Source organism: Epinephelus lanceolatus, chromosome 1, assembly GCF_041903045.1.
Source record: "Epinephelus lanceolatus isolate andai-2023 chromosome 1, ASM4190304v1, whole genome shotgun sequence".
Classification (NCBI taxonomy): domain Eukaryota; kingdom Metazoa; phylum Chordata; class Actinopteri; order Perciformes; family Serranidae; genus Epinephelus; species Epinephelus lanceolatus.
This window is the reverse complement of record NC_135734.1, coordinates 20,761,057-20,776,834: the sequence shown is the minus strand read 5'-3', so window position 1 is coordinate 20,776,834 and position 15,778 is coordinate 20,761,057. Positions and strand designations below refer to the sequence as shown.

Below are 15,778 nucleotides of genomic sequence, written 5' to 3'. Positions count from 1 at the left end.
GTGTTTGCGTAACAGATCAATATTTACAAATGTGTATGTGTGTGTGTTTGTGTTTCTAGGTACGCTACTGTAATGGTCTGGATGACGAGGAAAAGCGAGAACTGAAGCTCTTCAGTAACCAACGGAAACGGGAGAACCTGGGCCGCGGCAACGTCCGTCCGTTCCCCGTGACGATGACGGGAGCAATCTGCGAACAGGTAGCTGAAAGAAATATCAAAAAACATACATTTTTGTACTGCTTCCCCCTGAGCAGGCAAGAGACATGACGAGATCAAAGATGATCTGAGAACCGCCCGTCGTCTCACTTCTAAATGTCATTTCTGTGTCACATCCCGTGACATGAGCAAATTAAGTGTGTCGGGTTCAAAGGTGTGTCATGTGGCTGGTGGAATGAAAGCAATGAATTGTGTGACAGACATACGGAACAGCCTGCTGGCATTTCGGGTCTTTGTAATGATGTATGAGAGGTGTTTCATGTTGACATATAAAGGGCAGAGAATCTGCTTTTATAACAACATTGTGACCTTGTCAGTCTCACCTCAAAGTGTTGTTCATGAGAGGATCCTGAGGTGTTGCATGTGTATGTCGTGTCTCAGTTCCCCCTCTGCCATATTAGTTGTCAACATAATATTTGTGTAAGACAAACAAGTAATGTCAACAGTTTGTTTGTCTTAAAACATAGCCTTACATAAGACTTCGGAGAACTAAGCTACAGTTAAACCTGCTCTAACTCCTCCTGTGTTTCAGTAGTACCTCCTGTCCCATCAAATATTTAATGTGTTGTTTACATCTATTCTTGTAGTGGTCTTACGGGAGTACAGAGTGCAGTGGAGAGTGTTCTTTTAACAATGAACCAGCGCACTTCAGCATCCACTAGTCATTTGTTACTGTGCGTACAACTCAAGCAAAATGGAGCCACTCTCTGTTGTGTTGGTGCCCCCGGTGTATAGCTGCTTTATAGCTTGTGTTCATTCAGCAGATACACACACACACACGTTGAGGGAGCAGATTGTTGGGAGAGTGTGTATTGATTGAATCCCCCCTTCCCTTTGGCCTCCTTTCAGCAGTAGGCTGCGTTCCAGTTAGATAACCTGATTGTAACTCTCACTTCGTCTCCATCTTCCCACCCCTCTAAATCTACTTTGCCTACCCGACCTTTCCCCCCTGCCTCCTTAGCACTCCCTCTCGTTTATCTTTCCGGCTTCTCTACCTTTACACCTCCGTGCTGATCTCACTCTCCCTTCTATCCTCCCCTATATCACTCAGTTTTTATTTTCGCCTTTGCCCCGCAAACGTCCTCCAGCAGTAATTCAACTTCCTCTCTGTGTCTGTGGCTGCCCTCCTCGGCCACACATGTCAACACACCCTCGTGCTCTCAGTTTAGTTCACAGCACAAAAGGGCACGAGGCGCTGACAGACAGATAAAGAATGACACGCCGACCATTGGACTGGCACATCAAAGCACTAAGAGGCAGACAGGAAAAATAGGGAGCAGGAACGCTCCACCACGTGGCCACTGGGTGCCCAGGTGTACAGATCTCAAGTTGAACTACAAAGAGTAGCACAGAATAGAATTTGTATTTGGTATCAGCCACTACTCTAAGTTTAGGTATCCGAATTGGTATTGGAGAAAAAAAGTGAGATCTAAGTCGTATCAAGTACTGATAAAAGCTGTATGGTGACAACCAGTTACTCAAGAACTCTTTTCCTCTTCTTCCTTTTTTTTAGTGCGGAGGCCAGATAAATGGTGGCGACATTGCTGTATTCGCATCACGGGCAGGTCACAGTGTGTGTTGGCATCCAGCCTGCTTCGTGTGCAGCATGTGCAACGAGCTCCTGGTGGACCTCATCTACTTCTACCAGGATGGGAAGATCTACTGCGGCCGACACCACGCTGAGAGGCTCAAGCCGCGCTGCACAGCCTGTGATGAGGTAGATGCCCATCACATGCACGCACACATGCCTGCACATAAGTGATCATGTGTTGACACACTTATCACAGATAATACTGTGCCTGTAATGTGGGACGGTATTGGTAGGGCTATCTAATAAGCATTTACACACAGATTTTCCACATGCTGTCATATGACACTCAGAAGCTTCCCAACACACACTGTCACAGTTAACACATGCAAGGGTTTTTCTGGTCTAATGGGGTCGGCTCTCAATATCCTGATCTCCCAACCATTAGCACTGACTTACACTCCCTGCAAATGGGGACAAGGACACAGTTACTACTTAAAAGGCACCCCGGTGTTTTAACAGCAGCGTAATTAAAAGTAAATGCACCATCTAGATTTCACCAAGTCCCCACACACATTAGCCTCCTACACAAGTCAGTGACAAAGAGGATGATCTAAGAGTACTAAGCTGCAGAGGGGAAAGTGGTGCGTATGGAGGGGGAGGGAGGGCGAGCCTTTGTCCTGTCATTCAGCGCGCAGTAATAACCCAACCGAGGTTTTACCTCTGAGGACCCATGATAAACGATACTCTTTATCTCTCCTTTCTTAGATCATCCTTGCGGACGAGTGCACTGAGGCAGAGGGGCGTCACTGGCACATGAAGCACTTCTGCTGTTTCGAGTGTGAGACTGTGCTGGGGGGCCAGCGCTACATCATGAAGGAGGGACGGCCCTACTGCTGCTCCTGCTTCGAGTCCCTCTACGCTGAGTACTGTGACTCCTGTGGGGAACACATTGGTATGCTGCTGGCATCTATCACTGTTCATACAAACTGCATTAATCACCAAAAGGTCATGTAAATGGAAAAAAATCTGATGCTAGATACATGGTACATGGAAAAATTAAGTCAACCATTATTGGGCTGCAGGTTTTTTTTAAGTGTGAAAGGGTGACCTCATTTTTTAGCAACGAGTAACACAGATGAGAAAAGAGCTACAGTAGAAAGGATGTGGCCTGGTTTTTAGCAGTTTGTCACTGAATGACGTCATGGTCAGGCTTTTGGAGCACGGGCACATAGCAGAGGAGCACACACACCTCAGCTTACTGACCGCAGAAATATATATAGCATATATCATGCAGCATGAACCCCACCTGGGGAAAAGGCATGACTGCATCAAGATACTTTTCAGAATCTGTTTTTTTTTTTACAGACACATTCACCAGGCATCAGATATATGCTAATTTAAACATCTCACAACTTGTAGTGTTAGAAGCAAACCCACTGAGAGGAGAAACTGGGGTATTTTTCAGCGGGAAAACTTCATATTAGCACCTCTTGGCCCCACGCCACCTCCTGTTAAAGCTCTGCGTGTGTGTGTGTATCCCCCGACAGGATGCCCAGGTGTGATTTTGGCACATACCTCTCAACAAATTTGCTCTGTAATTATTTGTTAGACAGGATATAGAAAAGTATTTGGCTAAAAAACACAACTGATTATAAATTGAAACCATCAGAAAACATGCTGGAACCAGATGGCAGCCATTAGCAAATAGCTGGTTTTCTTCCCCCCTCCTGCATCAACTGCAAGCATACTCAAAATGCAATGTGTTTATACAATGCTGGGAAAGCTCCATAATGAGTTTGCCCCAAGGCGCAGTTAAGTTACAGCCTCCAGCTCCATTTTCTAGCTCAACAAGCAGCTTGTAATATGCCACTATTTGCACATAAAACAGCATTTTAAATAAAGACATTAAACATTTAATTTCAAGCTCTTTGATAAAGCTTTGTAATTTAATGGTGCATTTGTACACAAGGCCCCTGTCATTTTACATAAACTCATGTGTGTCTTTCCCACAGGCATTGACCAAGGCCAGATGACATATGATGGGCAGCACTGGCACGCCACTGAGGGCTGCTTTTGCTGCGCCCGCTGTAAACGCTCTCTGCTGGGTCGGCCTTTCTTGCCTAAGCAAGGTCAAATCTTCTGCTCACGCTCCTGCAGTCTCGGGGAGGAGCCCAATGGCTCGGACTCCTCGGATTCGGCCTTCCAAAGCGCTCGCTCCACCAGAGAGTCCAGACGCAGCTCCAAAGCAGGGAAGAGTGGAGGAGGTGGAGTTCAGACTGAGAGATTTTCAGGGGAGGTAGACCCTCTGTCTTTACAAATGGATCTTCTGAGTCTCTCCAGCCAAACGCCCAGTTTGACTCGCGAGCCACCTGCCTGGCAGAACCAAGAACAAGCAGGTGACGGCTATGATTATGAATCCCAATCAGACCCAGTTGCCAACCCCACCCCTCTCCAGCTCCTCAGCCAGTGCAATGTCAGGACTGCCTATAACCCCGCCTGCTCTGGTCCGAATAATCAGCAGCAGGATCACAGGATCAAGGAAAACGGAGGTTTAAAGAGACCGCCCATCTCAGCCATGAAGGGACACTCCCTGAATGAGATGTGGTTCCAACAGCCAGCTCCTGAGGAGTACTATCCACCCAAACTGAGGACCCAAAAGAGCTTCACTGAAGTGTCCCATTGCTCTCAGCACCACAACGGCTTCTCTTCTGACAAGCGTTCCATCAGTTTGCACGGCTTTCAAAGGGACAGAGAGGTGGGGCCTCCAGCGGCAACCCAGGTGGCAAGAAGCAGGAACCCCATCAATGCACTTAACTTCACAGAGCAACTGACCCCTCTGGAGCAGACCCCAAGAGGATCCATGGAGTCCCTGGCCCTGTCCAATGCAACAGGTAGGTACAGTGGTAGCTGTTAGACCTTTGCTTGGCCAAATAAGCACGACAAAGGGAAGTTGTGTATTTAAGCATCGACTTCAACTTAATGGAATGACATTAAAGGCAAAGTTGACACTTTTCTACTTGATTTCCCTGCAGGCAACTCCGCAGATGGAGGAGGAAAGCGTCAGGAGCACCTTTCTCGTTTCTCCATGCCGGACCTGAGCAAAGACTCTGGAATGAACATGTCAGAGAAAAGCAACATGGACACCCTCAATTCCTCAGTGCAGTTTCGTAGCTCTGAGTCTATTCACAGCCTCACGGCTAATCAGCCCTACATGGAAATGGATCCTCCCAGGTCCTCCCAGTACCAGGTGCAGTACTGTGACCCCCCAGGCATGGGTGTTGGTATGGGTATGAATCATTTACCACCTGGCTTCACCTTCCAGGAGGAGGACAGGGTGAGTTTGGTGAGCAGTGCCAATGCTGCCCGCCTACCACCCATCAGTGAGCGAAGGATGGGTGGTGTTGGTGGTGGAAGGGGAGCCAGTATCCGGATAGATGCTCCGGATGATACTCCCCAGAGGCGCCGCCACCACCACCGCTCCCGGAGATCCCGTCGGTCTCGTTCAGAAAACGCTCTTAACTTGGTGGCAGAGCGAAGGGTGAGACCTCAAGAAAGACCGCAGTTGTGTGTCCGTGAGGATTATGACCGTTTCCCGCCGCCAAGGAGTGCCAGGGACCAGTTCGGAATAGGAGGAGGAGGGGGAAGATACCAGCCCCAACCCTTCAGGCAGTGCCCCAGAACCACTTCAGACCTGACTCTTCAGAACCCTGGGGCCAGCCGACGCACTGGCTTGAACCAATACTCCTGGGATGATTATGATGATGATGGCTGGTGCTCTACTTGCTCTTCATCCTCCGAATCAGAGGATGAAGGTTACTTCCTGGGTGAGCCGATCCCTAGACCCATCCAGCTGCGCTACCTCAGCAACCAGGAGCTTGTCCATAAGTACAACAACGCAGGGATCGGAGGACCCAACCGCAGTGGGCAGTTACACACCCGCAAACGCAGAAAAAGCAAGAACTGCATTATCTCTTAACATCCTGTCGCCTGGCAACGGAAATGACTCTTTGTCCAGCTTATGTACACTAACATCTTCCATCTGGAAAGAAAAAATAAATAAAACTCACAGTCCATTTATTCAGTGTTGTTGAGTGTTGAATATCAAGTGATTGAAAGTCAGTGATGAAATACAGTCGGTAAACAGTGAAAAAGCAACAGTGTTTGCATGTTTGTTCATTTTAATGTTTCGGAATATCTCCTGAGTATTAAGGCTAACACTTACATGCGCAGTTCTATCAAGTCACAACATTTAACAAAAGCTGATGTGCAATTTTTTTCTTTTTTTTAATCATAACTTCATTTCAATGCGGCAAACAAGTGTGCAAGGTAGTCGGTTTGGTACAGTTTAGCTTTTCATGCAATGTGATTTAGATATAGGATATACTGTACTATTGTATTCAGTTCATAGTATGTACATAGATAAATGAATTAATAATTTCACTTAAGTTAAGGAAGTCCATGTAAATATGGTTGTAAATGAGGCCTCATATTTTTATATTTTGTATGGATAGAATCATTTATGTATTAAATATCTATGATGTAGAGATAGAAAATGATAAAAACAACTTATGCATGTTTTATTTGGCTGACCTGGTCCTGCATTTGGAATAAAGGAGTATTTCAGTGAGTGTTTTTGACTGACAGCTGCTGTTTCTCTCCAGAGGACGACCACATGTGTCTGGTGTTCACGAGAGTGAGCAACAGTCACCTTCCCCATCTGTTAAATGCATAAATGAATGACAATGTGGTGTAGAGGTTGATTAGGAGAGTCACCCTCCACTGAGTTTTTAGACGGTAATGGATGCCATCACGTTCGAACACACAGAGCTCCATTGTCCTGGAAACGGATGCCACTGACATTGTGGTTTATTGCATCAGCCTATACAAGTTGGAAACAGCTGACAAAGGTCCAGGGATAAGTAAGTATGTAAGGCATGCTACCAGTTTGGCTCAAGGGATGGCAGTCTGTGGGTCCACCATGTTGGTCCAGACTGAAATATCTCAACATTTGGATGAACATTCATGACGCCCAGAGGATGAATCGTAATGACTTAAGTGATCACTTAACTTTTGCCGTAGGACCAATAGCAGGTCAACATTTTTCTTCTCTGAAATTTTTTAACATCTGCAATACTGGCACAACATCTTGTACCATCCTCATATTGTTTGTGGCTTTAAGGAAAATATCTAAACAACTATCGCAATCCATACGATACAGCAGAGATATTCATGTTCCCTTAAGGATGAACTTTAATTACTTTGGTGATCCTCTTCTTCTTTATTGTAGGGTCATCATGTCAAATTGGGTTATGACCAAATACCTTCAGAACTTAGGACATTCCCATCTACCCCAGCTGTCATTTTAGTGTTAACTGGCTAATGTTAGCATGCTAATATGTTAAAATCAGATGTTGACCATGGTAAAAAATATACATGCTAATCACCAGTATGTTAGCACTGTCATTGTGCTTACATTAACATTTAGCTCAATGCACCATTGTTCCCACTTACAGTCTCAGTTAGCTGCAAGCATAGCAATAGCCTCTCAGTCATGGCTACTTGAAGGAATCAAGTCAAATCCTAAACAAGCTGACCTCTCCTCTTATAAATAAATATTTGATATTTTATATCAGCTATAGAGATGTCTGCCTTCTCTCAAATATAATGGAACCAAATGGAACTCAGCTTTTAGTGCTCGAAGCGTCAAAAAAGAGGTACATGTGAGAAGGTCAACATCAATGTCTCTTTCCAGAAATCGTGACCCAGTTACACAAGACAATCCACAGACCTTGTTGTGAGCAGTTTCATGTAGGAACTATTTTCAAACTACACCTATCAACCATGTCACCAAACACAAGGAAGTGTGCATTGTGGACAAGAGGCTCATGCTTGTGACAGCATGATGTAAGCATTTATTTCATCCTCCTCAGCTAAGCTGTAATGTTAACTAGCTCAGGGGTGCTAGGTGAGCTAGCAGTAGATGCAGCAGTAGGTCCTTCTGTGTAGTGATACAGGTGATGGGTGCTCAGTCGAAAGAGTAGTTCCTACATGAAACTGCTCACAACAAAGTCTGTGGATAATTTTGTGTAACTGGGTCATGATTTCTGGAAAGAGACATTGCTGTTGAGTTTTTCAAATGTAATTTTTGGCGCTTACGAGCACCACAAGCTGAGTGCCAACTAGTTTCATTACATTTGAGTTGATATCTCCAATACTCAGCAACTCACACCGAAACAATCTGGACTAATAAATAAGACTACGTGTAAGAGGAAAAATATGTATTTTTGATTTGGGGGTGAACTGTCCCTTTAAATATTGGCATACAGCATAACAGGTTGTATCTGTAAGAGTTAAGCAGTGTCATACTGTAAATTGGATTGCCTCTGACGTCCATGTGGTCCTGGGATTACTGCCGCTAGCCCCCATAATCCACACACACACACACAGGCACGCACGCACACACACACAAACACACACACGTTTGGAACAAGGTGTGTAAACGCCAATCTCTTGATTAGAGACATTCAAGCACTAATGCTGTTGAAATGATTGGCACATTAGTGCGTTTACTTCACCTAACCTCAACTTCCAAGGCATGTGCACCAGTTTTCATGTTTACTCTGGGACACTCTGATAGCTCCCAGACGGGGAGGAAAAGAGTCCTCATTTAGTCGGCCATGATACGACAAAACCAGCTGCACAAACATAAGATACATTATGTCAGACTGCTGATGGCCTGGTCTGTAAATGTGGAGTTTCCCCCTGCTTTTAGCAAGTCTTCAAACTGCGGCTGCAGACTGTTACTCACATCAGCTGCGAGTTTGGATGAGTGTTACTGCAATCAGTGTCTCCAAGTGTAATGAGACATACAATGAAACACGTACACTCCTGTCTTCAGTAATGTGGATATTGACCATGACACATGAGTTTAGCTTACATCATCATTAACTTCACCCATATTAGTTTGTTTCTTTATTAGTCCCTTGCCAGGCCTTTACCCAAGCGTGGGGTGTCTCCATGTGTTTAATTAAACAGAAATGAAGGCCATACAGTGAGGGGTGCCACAGATTGCAGCCATATGCTTCCCAGACCGTGCCATATTCAAGGTGGTGGATGACGGGGAGATAATCCTCGAGTTGCATGGATGCTTCCAGTTGTGACAGTCATATTGTCACCCAAGATGTGACTGCCAGTAAATTAGATCCATGAGCGGTCCAGGATTAACATAATGCACAAAGAGTCTGGTGATATTGTTGAAGTTATTGTTAGGAAAAGGAGGTTTTGTTGTCAGATCGTGGGGATATGAGAGATACGAAGCTTGAAGACATGGTTCTTTTCAACACAAGATAATCATTTTTAAGCCATTTTATAACTGATACACCTACTCTGACACAATGACAGTGTAACATACTGTCAGTATTATCTGTTTGAAGTCCTTTACCTGAACATTTTCACAGCCTATCGCTTCTTTTAAACTTATAATATTGTACAATGATCGTGTTTAGAAAATGGCACAGCATTCAGGACATTTAACGTCTTCAAACCTCAGCCTTATTATTGCTTTTGCCACTTTTTATTCTTCTTCACAACATACCCCTCAAAAAATTATTACATTGGGCTTCCTTTATACTGACAGTTGCATGATAAAATGTTGGTATAAAACTTGTGTATTTTTATAGAGCGCAGGGGGGTTGTATGCATTTTAATCACAGGCGTTAATTACACTGAAAATAACCACTGGGATCACTAATGGAGCTACCCAGCAGAAGTTCTGCCTGATCAGAGAATTAATGCAGCGTTCTGAACAGAATAAAACAACTGTTGCATGGAAACACGGTTCAGTGTAATTCATCGCAGGCTAATTTTCAGTTGGGTCTTAAATTTTTATTTTCAGCCTGAAAAGCAGCTGTCGCTTCAGACTGAAGCTTTTTATTAGAGACTAGTTTACGATCCAGTGAAGCAAAACTAAGGTTGTTCCCTTTTGTCTTTAAGGCTGCAGTCTCCTAACTAATACGATACATGATAAAGTTCTCATATTACCGCATTGTACTGTAAGATGTTCTGTCACACAAACCAACTGAGAGGGCTGAATTTGCTTTTGTTTATTTTTCCCCCCCTCAATAATGGTCCATTGAATCACATTGACTTCTCTGGCGTATTAAGGCCTGACAGAACGCACAGTGTCTGAAGAACAGGCAGCCATCTTTTCATTAACTCAGAGGTATGTGTCTGCACTGGATAAACAATAAGCAAATCAGGTGATGAAGTGAAAATAGACAAAGGTCCTTTGCTTTTTGCTTTAACTTATCTTGAAGTAAATGTTGTTTGGACAATGTGATGGCAATAGAATGATGACACCGTGAGCGTTTAAATTGGTTTCTATAAGCCTCGCTTTTAGTATGCAATTCTGTCTGCCACCGGCTACAATCTCCCAGGAAAATAAAGGTTCAATTTAAAGCACAAAGGAAGTGTGTTAACCACTGCACAATCAAAACAGGAAGAGGACAGAGCTTTCATTTTACCTGGTAGCTATCAGCAGCTATCCCCAGTTACCAAAGAGTATCAGACTTAGTTCTTTGCAGTTACTATCGTCTGTAGTGGAAATGGTGGACAGTGGAGCAACTTAAGTAACGGTGGTTGAAAGAAAGAGGGCTGCTGCTAGGCTCTGAGGGAAAAAAAAAACAGCTTGTTTTAATTTGGTAAAATCTGACATTTCTGAAATAATGAGACACAATTTCACTGGAGACATGAAAAAAAAATCATATCTTTACTACTTTGTGAAGTTGTGTGGACTATATCATAGGCCTTGTGGATTAAAGTCTAATAATTAAAAAATCGTTATTAATATTTGTTACAAAATATATTTAAAAAACTGTATTCATTTATATAATGTGTGTATACAAAGTGTGCTACTCGTGTGTAGTACCTGTGTATTGAAATCCACTTCATTTGGAAAATGTACAAGTTTAATTAACAGCCACACATATGTTAGGTGCCTGTTTGTGTGTGTATGTGTGTGTGTTAAGGCCCAGATGCACAGCTGTCATGAGTTGAAGCCGTTTGAGTTGTTTTGGGAGACTCTAAAAGCCATAATTACCGGTCCTTAAGAGCAGAACGGCTGCAAATTACAGCTGCGCTATGAGCAAACTAAAATAGCCTGATTCAATTATTTACAAATGAAGAATGCCAATGGTGTGTTCTCGTGCACACAAAAATACACAACCAGCTTGATCTCATAGGCACGCAAGTACACTCGAACTCTCTCACCACACACACACACACACACACACATACTGGGCTGGTGAATAAGAGATGCGTGACAGGACTGACTGAGGCTTTACCAGCAGTCTCTCCTCCTTCAGCCACATCATGTGTGTTCAATTACCATGGCAAGAATGCACCAGAACAATGTCAACACATACACAAATACAGATATCACCGTAAGCTACAATCTGACATTAAGATACATGAGACTGGGACAATAATCACTTTTTCAAGCAACGTAGCAACTCTCCAAAATCACTATCAGTGTTCGGGAGGCTCTGTCTCTTACCTGAGGGAGTTATATCCCCGACACAATATCCAGACATGTCTGGAAGCTCACTCCTCTCCTGAGGTGGATGTGTTAATATTATGTGACAGTAACCCTGTTGTCCATCTGCTACTTCTTTTCTCTTCTTGATCATCGGCACTGTCTTAAAGGAATACCCCCCCCCAAAATGATCATTTGTATATCAGTGACATGCCCTGTGTTATGCTGAATTTGCCTCCATAATGAACAAAGAATCCAAAAACACAGAAAATTCTTGATGAACTGAAGTCATAGGCTGTTAGTTTAACAATAAAACTATATCAAAGCATCCATTTACAAACTCTCACACAACCTTGTGCAGCACACTTTGGTGTTCTGAAGGGTCAGTCCAGATTCAACAAAATAACACAAACTGCCGATCGAGGCAGTGATAGACCAGCACTTCCTGTGTCCAGCGAGGGAAAATTACTGTTTTTGTCAATGGAGGTAAGTTCAACCTGGTCTCACAGAAATACGTGAAATAACCATGACCTGATAAACACTGCATCATGTGGTGGTGGCATATAGTGTGTTGAAACTGAATGGAAAGTCAATTAAGATCCTTTGTCATGACGGACACACAGTGACACCACGCAATAGGTGGTAGTTAATATTACAACCCCACTGGTAGTATTAAGAGTGTGAAATACTTTTGTCCTTTATGTACTTACATCACTTTATGATGTAGTTATGTTAAAGGAGTAGCTATTTTAATCAAAAACACACACTTTTTGTAAACCTAACCAAATGGTTTTTGTGCCTAAAGCCAGCCGTGTCATCACATGATATGGGGTTCAGAGATTGGGGTCATTTCATGTATTTCTGTGAGATCACATTGAGGCTGGCCCCAAAACAGAGTCAGACCCCATAGACCCCCCATGCTGAAAGGCCCAGCTTTACATCAGAAATAAACATGTTTACACCATGGTACAAAAACAGTTTTAGTTTCTAGCATAGCTTATTTTAAATCAGTCGTGACAGCTATATGGGGAGTGAATTTGTATAAAACTCACCATTTCCTGTCTGCGATGCGTCACTACACTGTGTGAGTCAGATCCATCACTTGCTCCTCAACAACTCCAACCTCTTGTCCAAATATGATCATTTCTGGCTCCAAAAAAAAAACAAGATGGCGACGGTCGAAATGCAGAACCCAAGGCTTCCAAACAGAAGCCCACAAACCAAGGGGTGACATCACAGTAGCTACATACATGTAAATTATTTTAAACAGTCTATAGGTAGCACTAAGCATGGGACTACATATATGACACTGCATGAGTCGTGTGAGAGTTTGTAAATGGATGTTTTGATATAGTATTGCTGTTGCTGAACATGGTCGCTTATGATTTGAATTTATTACGAATTTTCTCCATTTTTGGACTCTTCATTCACCATGGAGGCAGGCAGTAAAAGCAAAGTTTTCTTCACAAATTCAATGTAACACGGGGTGAGTAATTGACATATAAATGGTCATTAGAGGGGTGAAGTATGCCTTTACTTCCTACTTTCTTACTGCAAGCCTGTATACCAGACCCAAAATGTAATTATCTTCAACAAGTTCCCTGCTGTTTTCATTCAAGCAGCTCCCACTTGTGCGCTAAAAAAGACAGTGAATGATTAAGCAGTCAGGCACAGTATTAGACTTGTAGACCTTGACTAAACCCGCTAATCTCAAAATGCATTCTCACCCACTTAAGCGTGACCTTTGCCCTTCCACTGGCCTCAAATGTGACCGCTCGACACTTTGTATCCGACTAAGCTTCACCTCTCAAACTAATCCCTGTTTCAATAGACTTGTCTTCAAGTTTTTGCAAAGTTTTTTTGAAAAGCAATTAAATACTGTAAATAGGAATCATGAAACACATTCTGCACCATTAATTAGAGCTTATAATAAGTCTCTATGGGGGCCCTCATTAGGCCTGATTGTTGTCTTTCAGCCACAGTGAGAGAAAATAACAATTCATTTTCAGTGTTTGCTCAGTCTGACACGTGGCACGGTGCAATGATGCCAGGTTTGGGTTAATCCGCAGCTCCGATGGCCTGAGGGGCACCTCGCCATAATGGAGAATGGCATGCTGGGTGCCTTGGTGTTGCGCTGCCAGAGGGCTCCGTCTGGTTCATGATATCAGCCCACTCTGCCCCTCCTCCCTGTGGCTCATTAACAAGCTCAGGTCCCAGGAGGGGTCCCATCTGTGTGCCACCTGTACGAGACCCCCACCGATAGCAACATTTAACGCAGGACACCGTCCACATTTGTTCCAATGTTTTCCTCATGCAGATCACTTAAATGTCTATTCCCTTCATTTCCTGCCTTTTCTTCTTTCTCTTCCCCCCACCTCTCTCTGTCTCTGTCCGTGTGTTTTTGCAGAGATGATGGATGGACCGATTAGTCCTTCAGCTGTAAATGAGGCAGAGAAGGTCTGTGATGTTGACTTTACAGCAACGCATTTTAACAAGACTTTCCAAGACCTACAAACTATCATTACACTTATGATGATTTATTCAAAGGCAAATGGACCTTTTTGTTTCACGACATTTGCAGTTGTAGCTGTAATAGATTAAAAATGTCGGAAGAAAGTGGTCAAAATACATGAAAATGTCGACTTGAGAAGGTTTATTGGTTATTTAACAAAAGTTTATTTTGTATTTTAAGATGATCATTTCCTCTACAGTGGCTTTATTTTCCAAAAAAAAAAGATGTAAAAGTTGTAAATCTCAATGGGTTCTTTTTCATGTATTTTTTGGTTCTATTGGCACTTGTTGGCCCTTGTCAGCTTTTTTTTTTGGCAGTTTCAGCAAGTTGAATCAGCATTGTGAGTCGTGAATGAAATCACTCTGATTGGCAGTTCAGCTCAGTGCACATAGAATTAATTTTGCATGCCTACACATAAGATAAAAGCCTGTGCACACATACATGCCACATAAGGCTAAAACAATATATGGCCATAAGTTCACTATTACTGGGTCGCTGCTGTCTTCCTTAGTCTTTTTTTGTTAAACAATGTGACATTCTCTCAGCCTATAGTTTCTTTGACTGCACTATTTAACACTAAACATTTTCTTTTTTTCTGTTGCATTTCCAACAGAAAAGCTGTTCTCTGCCCTCAGCTGTTCATACATGTTTCATTTTGACCAGATTTCTGAAATTATGTATCACATCTATAGGACAGCGACATACTGAAATTTTAGGCATTGTAACTTAGCTCCTGCTATATTTAGTAATGAATCTTATTCCCATGCCAGCTCCTATCTTGCCAGAAAAGGGGTCACCTTTAAACAGATTGTGGGCAGGTATTTTTCTCAATGCAGAGGCATTTGAAGAACAAGAAGGGGAGAACACATGAGGTTTATTTTTAACTTACTAAAGGAGAAAAGAGAGTATCTAAATTAAACCAAACTGAATGATAGGGTAAAAATATTAAACATAACCAAAGTGTGGAGACAAGTGTAGAGAGAGAAAAGCCCCTTTTAGAAATGAAATTTGAAACATTGCTGGCTTTATCTACATGTAAATACCAGTCAGCAGCAATCAGACCAGGTGAGACAAATTCTACCTGACAACCTGACTCCGCCCTCTGGATTCCTGCAGCCTGTCCACCCAACACCGAGGCTCACCACAAGGTATTTCCCTCCTTAAATGACTCTCTTTATGTGTAGCCTGGTGGCAGACCTCTGAATGGTTGCCCACAAGTGGATTAAACACAACAATATAGCCATTCAGGATGAATATCAGACTAACTATGGGTATTGTTACTGGTTTATTATGAGGATCCCCACACAAATTAACAGCTCTATAAAATGTTTTTTACTTATAGCATCAAGAAAGGTTTCACTGGTAGAAGTCGTCCCTCACTGAGGCCGCTGACTAGCAATAGTGTGACCTGCTAATTCCCTTGACATCTGCTACTCATCCTCTTCCACTTAGACAAAGTAGATAATCTTTAGACACAATGAACAGTTTAATCAGGTAGAATTTTTCATGCATCCTGTGCACTGACTGCCATTGTGTCCTTCTATAATCATATTCACATGGCTAACACAGAGCTGCATGTGTAGGTCTATACACCGGAGAAATCAGCACAGTTGTTGCATGTCCGGAAATCTTCCAAGTAGACTGATGTACACACTTGAGACTTATGAAACAGTGACTCATTTAATCTGTAATACATCCAACTGTGCTCGCTCTCCTCTGATTTGCAGCACTGCTAGTGAGCTCAGTGTTGCCAGGCGGAGAGACAGAAGAATAATGGCCCTCATTTCACCTTTTTTCTTTGCTATGCATGGGTTCACCACTGGAGGAGGATTTTTTACTTTTTTTGGAGTCTGCATGAAAGATATAAAAGGCCCAAGAATACCATTAGGCACTGTAGAAATGATGCTTTAAAGCACCACCCAGAGCAGAGTCCTCTGACGTTAGTCTCTTTTTATATTTTTCCATTAGACAAAAAAAATCTGATAATA

At 43.0% G+C, this 15,778-nt stretch overlaps 1 protein-coding gene across 4 annotated transcripts in view; it reads left to right on the top strand.

Moving 5' to 3' along the window:
- Positions 1–6,376, top strand: part of prickle2b (prickle homolog 2b) — a 116,612-nt gene extending 110,236 nt beyond the window's left edge. For all 4 annotated transcript variants that reach the window (XM_078167249.1, XM_033625552.2, XM_033625554.2 and 1 more), the window contains 5 exons: positions 60–197; positions 1,729–1,932; positions 2,512–2,698; positions 3,759–4,637; positions 4,779–6,376. In XM_078167249.1, coding sequence (XP_078023375.1) covers positions 60–197; positions 1,729–1,932; positions 2,512–2,698; positions 3,759–4,637; positions 4,779–5,722 — 2,352 coding nt within the window. In that variant the 3' untranslated portion in view covers positions 5,723–6,376. The remainder of the gene's footprint in view (positions 1–59; positions 198–1,728; positions 1,933–2,511; positions 2,699–3,758; positions 4,638–4,778) is intronic.
- Positions 6,377–15,778: the final 9,402 nt, after the last annotated feature.